The sequence below is a fragment of the Populus euphratica genome, unplaced genomic scaffold, assembly GCF_000495115.2.
Source record: "Populus euphratica unplaced genomic scaffold, PopEup_1.0 scaffold480.1, whole genome shotgun sequence".
NCBI classification, from domain to species: domain Eukaryota; kingdom Viridiplantae; phylum Streptophyta; class Magnoliopsida; order Malpighiales; family Salicaceae; genus Populus; species Populus euphratica.
In genome coordinates, this window is record NW_011500359.1 from 121,654 (window position 1) to 127,790 (window position 6,137).

The 6,137-nt window shown below is 34.2% G+C and overlaps 1 protein-coding gene across 2 annotated transcripts; it reads right to left on the reverse strand.

Annotated features, from left to right (window-relative positions):
- Positions 1 to 212: 212 nt before the first annotated feature.
- On the reverse strand, positions 213 to 5,650 carry LOC105114039 (dnaJ homolog subfamily C member 8-like). Of its 2 annotated transcripts, none has more exons than XM_011010446.1 (9): positions 5,445 to 5,650; positions 4,803 to 4,893; positions 4,646 to 4,706; positions 3,303 to 3,380; positions 2,825 to 2,898; positions 1,751 to 1,864; positions 1,552 to 1,659; positions 718 to 756; positions 213 to 600 (listed from the first exon to the last, which is right to left on the reverse strand). In XM_011010446.1, the coding sequence occupies exons 1-9, from the start codon at positions 5,543 to 5,545 to the stop codon at positions 514 to 516; spliced, it is 753 nt and encodes a 250-aa protein (XP_011008748.1). In that variant the 5' UTR covers positions 5,546 to 5,650; the 3' UTR covers positions 213 to 513. The 2 variants fall into 2 exon arrangements, with proteins under 2 accessions (XP_011008748.1, XP_011008747.1); XM_011010445.1 differs by having other exon boundaries at positions 216 to 622; positions 660 to 756.
- Between the last annotated feature and the right edge of the window lie 487 nt (positions 5,651 to 6,137).

The window sequence follows — 6,137 nt, forward strand, 5'->3', positions numbered from 1 at the left end:
TGTAAAGATACATCTTTAAAACTGTTAAGAAAGAAGACTTGAAGGAGTATCAGAGGATCCTTATCATCGAATTAAAGGGGGGGGAAAAAGTTTCTCGAAGTATCATATTTACTAAAATCTAATATCCACACTTGAAACACAAAGTATGCCAAAAGTTTTCTTTTTTCTAAAAAAAAAAAAAGGATATTTCATAAGCTCAAGGGATACAAAAATACACAAATAGCTAACCACCGGATAATTACCCTCTACAACTAATCACATGAACCAATTAGGCTCCTAAAATCACTAAATGTAATGTAAGTATCCGTAACTGTATCCTGACAATTAAGATCTAGATAGCCTTAACAAGAATTTTGGTTCACTTTAAGACACGAGACAAAGCTCCACAAAAGCCTATTATCCAATTCAATCATGTATTTTATACAGGCAAGACATGGACGGATACAATTTTATACCTGCATTCGAAGCCTCCTTCAACTCCCAGGAAACTTGGTTGTTATGCCATAGCCACGATTATCCTCGCTTTACAGGCCTTTGAACATAGGATTTGTTGGGATCCTCAGTCTTGAGCTTAGGTGGTCGAATCTCTCCCTTTTTCCCCTGCAAAAAGAGTTAAAAAGAAGAGAAGTTTCAGGCCTGTTTTTATTGCTTGCTAAAAATAACACAAGTAGAAATTGTTGCCCATCTAGGCTCAACAAAATCAGTATTTAGTCTCACCTTCTTTCCCGTCTTCATAAAATCTCTCCAGCTTGAAACCTGGTGATCAATAACAACAATAATAATCAATGTGATGCCACATAATGATAAAAAGCTAAAAATCTCTATAACTGGTAGGTCAAACATTTTTCAATACATACCATTCTGCTTTTGAGGGGTAAGAAGTAGAAGAAATACGAAACATGAAATTTTCAAAAGATAAGAAGAAAGGATGGAGATAATGATACACAAGTCATAGCTAAACAGGTGAGATTTCCATCTCATGTTTGAACTGTAGCTCATACTCTCACGATCTATATAAATTAATTACTGCCCCCTATTTTTGCCTCATCCATATCTACACTAACACAGGCATATGCTTTCATGCAGTGCATGCATGAGTGTGCAATTCCACCTTATAAGGAGTGTTCAGAAGGAAGGAAATGGTGGTTGGTGTGGACAACATTGATAATTTTGTGAAAACGAGAAGAATGATCAGGCATGGACTTGTGAGAAAGAGAATGGCAAGAGAGGATGGTGACACAATGGTGGGTTTTCTTTTCCTAGTAACCGAATCAGCTGGGTGATAACTTTCTCCATTCAATAGGCCTAACCTGCTTTCCAATATAAGAGTTAGAAATATGAAATCAAATTTATGAAACAAGATATTTCAAATTGCGCACTTATTGAATGCTATTACTCAGAGAATTTAGATCTATCAGATACTGTAACCCTTAGATATAATTGGACAACTGAACAACAAAACACATATTTGAGGAAGAAACAGTTTAAACTCGAAAGTTTTTTAAATGTCACCAAATGGAATTAGATTTTGAAACAAATGCAGAAACAAACCCTCTTTTCTCTTGTTCCTTCCCACTGCTCCTCATGCTCACGCTTTCTTTTCCACATCTCCTTTTGTTCTTCTTCATCCTTCTTCAATCTACCCTCCTCTTCTGATATCTAATAACAAAAGAAAGAGGATCATGAAAGTGCGTGACTTTAAACAAGAACACCTGCAGGAAAAGAGAAAATAACAGATCATCCAGCATACCCTCATCTGCATTTTCCTCCTCCGCCATTCTTGATCAGTTAAAATTTCTCGAACCTTCAATTTGAGCTCCTGCTGGAACTCTTCTGACCATTCATATTGTTGATCATATTTTCCCTGTTCACATAAAGATGGATAAAAGTCAAGATTTCAACATACAACCCTTAAATTAAAAGGAGCAAAAGGAGGCTCAGTTCCATAGATGACAATTTATGGTTGAAGAACTGCTGGTGCAGTAACTACTTTCTTCTAAAAAAACAAGAACAATCCCTTCAAAGATACCAGGAACTCCAAACAAACATGGCAAGATTATTAGGTATATTGGAAAGTAAAAGATGCTAACTCAATATTACTGAAGCTATCAGATAGAAATCTTCCCCTTCAATATATCCGCCAAACTGTTAACAAATGTATATTTGAGAAAATAAAAATTTACCAACTCAATTTAACTCCGAAATGGCAATAAACAATACGGGTAAAAGAAACAAAAAGTTGTATAGATGGAAAGGGAGTAAAGTGGTGAGAAGGAAACATGACAATATGGTAAGATGAGAATCAACACGCAAAAAAGTCCCAGCATCACAAATTACATTTTGATTGTCGAAACATGAAAGTAGTAATGTGAAGAACTATTGTCAATTCTCATTTCTGAAGGTCAGGCAACAACTGTTTATTCCACAACTATTGTTCTACCCTGGCAACAAGGTTTAGCAACAACACGACTGATAGCATTTTTTTGATTAATAACATGTACCAACGCTATCCAAAAGTTTCTGGCTTTGATTAATAACTCAAAATTTCAACTGCTAAGTAAAACTTGATAGAAACCTCTCTTTTAAGTATATGACAACCAGAGGGTTTTGATAAGTTTTTGGAAAGTTAAAAGTGACTGTAGTTTTACCAAATTTTCTCCGAGAGGAAGCATTCAACATGTAATTACCCATTTGCTCGAAACCTATAGTATCCAACTTAAAAGATTGTTCATTTTTAAAACTCCAATTTGTGCATCAAGAATGATCTATAGGCACAAATACAAAATGCAATCAAGGGAAAAATATATAATTAAAACTCACAGACCTCATCAACCAATGACTTTATTTTGGAGGCTGTATCTTTCTTCAACTGCTTCTTCCTCTTTGCTCGAAGTTCTTCTGCAAATTCACATTACTTTATCTATAACCACAAAAGAAAAAAAGAAAGAACATGAAACAATGTGAACAAAAATGCTCCCATTCAACATGAAGAGGACAACAGAGAGCACAGCCACGTTTTTTAATATTTCAGTATAAACCCCTTCAAATGTTGCTACAGCAGCAAATACTTTAGAAAATGCAAACGCATCTTAATTATGGCCCAAATATACCTGCCACATAGATGGAAGGAACATACAGGATATATGTTCCAGCAATGAAGAAAGGGGAAAGGAAAATAAACAAGATGCATAAACAAACATGAAACCACCCAAAAAAATTTCCCTTTTCATTTTCAAGAAAAATTGTTTACAGTCCATTAAAACAGAAAGGCGAAAGTAAATTATAAAACCTTTAGCACTAACCTTTAGCTGCGTTAACCTGGGCAAGAACATAATCTCTTTCTTGTTCATCAAGTAAGAGTTTCTGGGCTTTTGCTAATGCTGCTCACAATTTAACAATGCCATGTGAGTGAATCATTATAGAATACTTCAAGAAGGAAACAAGTACATAGTTATGTATCTTTACATAATGCATGTTTATGATTGCTATTCCTTACCCATTATAAAAAATCACAAACAACCACAAAATACAGAACATATTGAAATGAGTCTCCTTAAATTAGAGTTAAGGCTAGCACAACATGAACAAAGTCTAAAACCCACAACCACACCAGTCAGGTCATTCTTCAAATTTCTGACTCTGTTTCAAAACCCTACACATCATTTTTAATCCTTCAGAGTCCCCCCGCAGAGGTTCCCTGCACCTCTCTGCTTTCTGCCACTGTAGCTCTTGCCTCACTGTGCCTAAATGACAGAATAATATTGTTGTGGAGGACCACAAGCATTGTAATCTAATCTGAATAGAAAAAGTTCTTAAATAATGACTAATTTTGACCTTTGTGAAGAACAGAACTTGTCAATTATCAGTTTCTGTGCATACAGCTTCCAAGAGCTTTACCAAAGCTGGTCTTAATAGAGTAACAAAATTATCTGGATGCCTAATCCAACATTGTCCCGCCCATCTTTCAACCATGACACCAAGACAACATCAAATTACCATCAATATGCCATCATTTAATGATTCCCCTTTACTTCAAATCCTCTGCACCTTGACAGTATGCCAGTTTCATTATGCCAGAGAATCATTCCACAAAAAAATTATAAAACTTACAACTTCAAGTAATTTTCTACACTTCAAATCAGAAAATAACAGTTATGGTTGCACTAACCAGGTTTTCTCAAAATGTATAGTTCTACAAAGGCTGACATTTTTGGGTGTGATAGGTTGGGTGAAATCTGGTCCCAAAACCAAGCTTCTTTACATGGCCCCACTTGCTTACATTTTGAGTTGCAACCAAGTTAACTCAGTCCCCTATTGACAAAATGATGCATATGAACTTGCTGTTTGGATCTGGTCTGTGAATTTGACCCATCCCATTTGCAAAATGATGGATTGAGCTAAGTTCACGTTAGGTTGGGTCGGGTTTGGTTCAAAATATTTGGGCTAATCCAGTTTTTCCAGTTCTAAACTCAACTTGTCAAAACCACAGCAGAAAAACTTGAGTTGGAGTTGAAATCTTTTCAAGTCAATGCAAAAGTTGGCATTTCCAGTTTGTAAATAGAAAACCCAAATGCTAAAAGAAAATAAGCCAACCACAAGATTCATACTATCAAACCATGCAAGATATTATGCACAGCTAATTTACCTGCAAAAGCTTCTTTCGCTTGCGGATGCTTGCACTTATCAGGGTGAACCAACAAAGATAACTGCACATGAATTAGACATAGAGCTTGTGAATAAGATGCAAAAATAATGAATGTAATAATCATAACATTAAATTCCAACCTATCAAAAACAGTTACCTTACGATACTGCTTTTTGAGATCCTCTGGAGATGCTTCAAATGGTAAATTTAGATACTCAAATGGATTTAACTTGAAGCATGAAAGAATCCTAAAATGTTCAAATTTTTTCCAAAGAGACAGAACAAAATTAGAAGAGAATAAAACGAATTCTGCCAAATGAGAGGTAAACATTTCAAGCATGACGAGAGGCCAATTGCGATGATATAATCAATAGTTCAAAGACCATCGCATTATTCTAAAAGTATCATCAAACGAAAAATTCAAGTAAAATAATCCTACACAGATGAATTGGTCATCTCTAACTATTCCATCGCTAAAGCTTTCAACTCCTATCCTTCTTCAATGTTTAAAAATTTTACTTTCTCAAAATTAATATTCATGCACAAATTTCAAAATCTCACTTCTATAATTTGCATATCAAAATAATCATTCGATCGAAAAGCAATAGAAATATACAAATCACGAGTAGATTAATTGCAGGCGTTTACATATGTGAAATCGAATGAGAAATTCTGTTTTCATTCAAAATCATAAACTAGAAAACCCTAATTAAGTGGGAAATTATAATTCAAATGCATACATACATGAAAATAAATAAGTAAATACAGGGGGAGAGAGAGGGACATAGAGAGGAGAGACCTGGCGACTTCGTTATCTCGCTCGACTTCGCTGACTTCCGCGAAGAAGCTCTTGAGAAGCAAATCATCGTAGGCGGTGGCGGAGGATTTTGTATCTCCCATCGCGCTCGCTTTTAGCTGCTTTTACGCTCTCTTTTTTCTTGTCTCTTGCTTCTCTGTCTATCGTTTCCTATGTTTTTCGTCAATGGAGGTCCATCAAATCCAACCCGAGTATTGACCCCCATAAAAAAACAGATTTTAAATTTTATAGATTAATTTGAATTAATTTAAAAAAAAATTAAAATATATTTAAATTTTTAATATTTTATAAAAAAATTATATGAATATAGATTATGTATATTGTAAAAAAAAAAAATATATGAATATAGATTATGTATATTGTAAATAAAATATTTTTTTGATATTTATATAATAAATTTTAAAAAATATTAATAATCAGCTAAAAAATATTAAAAAAAGTGTAAAAAATATTTACATTAAAAAAAAACCTGAAAACCTCCTGTTTCATTAAACAAACAATTATTCTCAAACCCAATCTCATCACCAGCACCACCTTCACCCATTCCATCATTCTGCATCAGCAATTGATCATCCTCATCCAAAAGCAACTTTCTTTCTCAGATGCTTGCGTTATTGTTCTTCATATTTATTTTTGCTCCTATTATTCTTGATTTATTTCTCATCTTTATCCTCC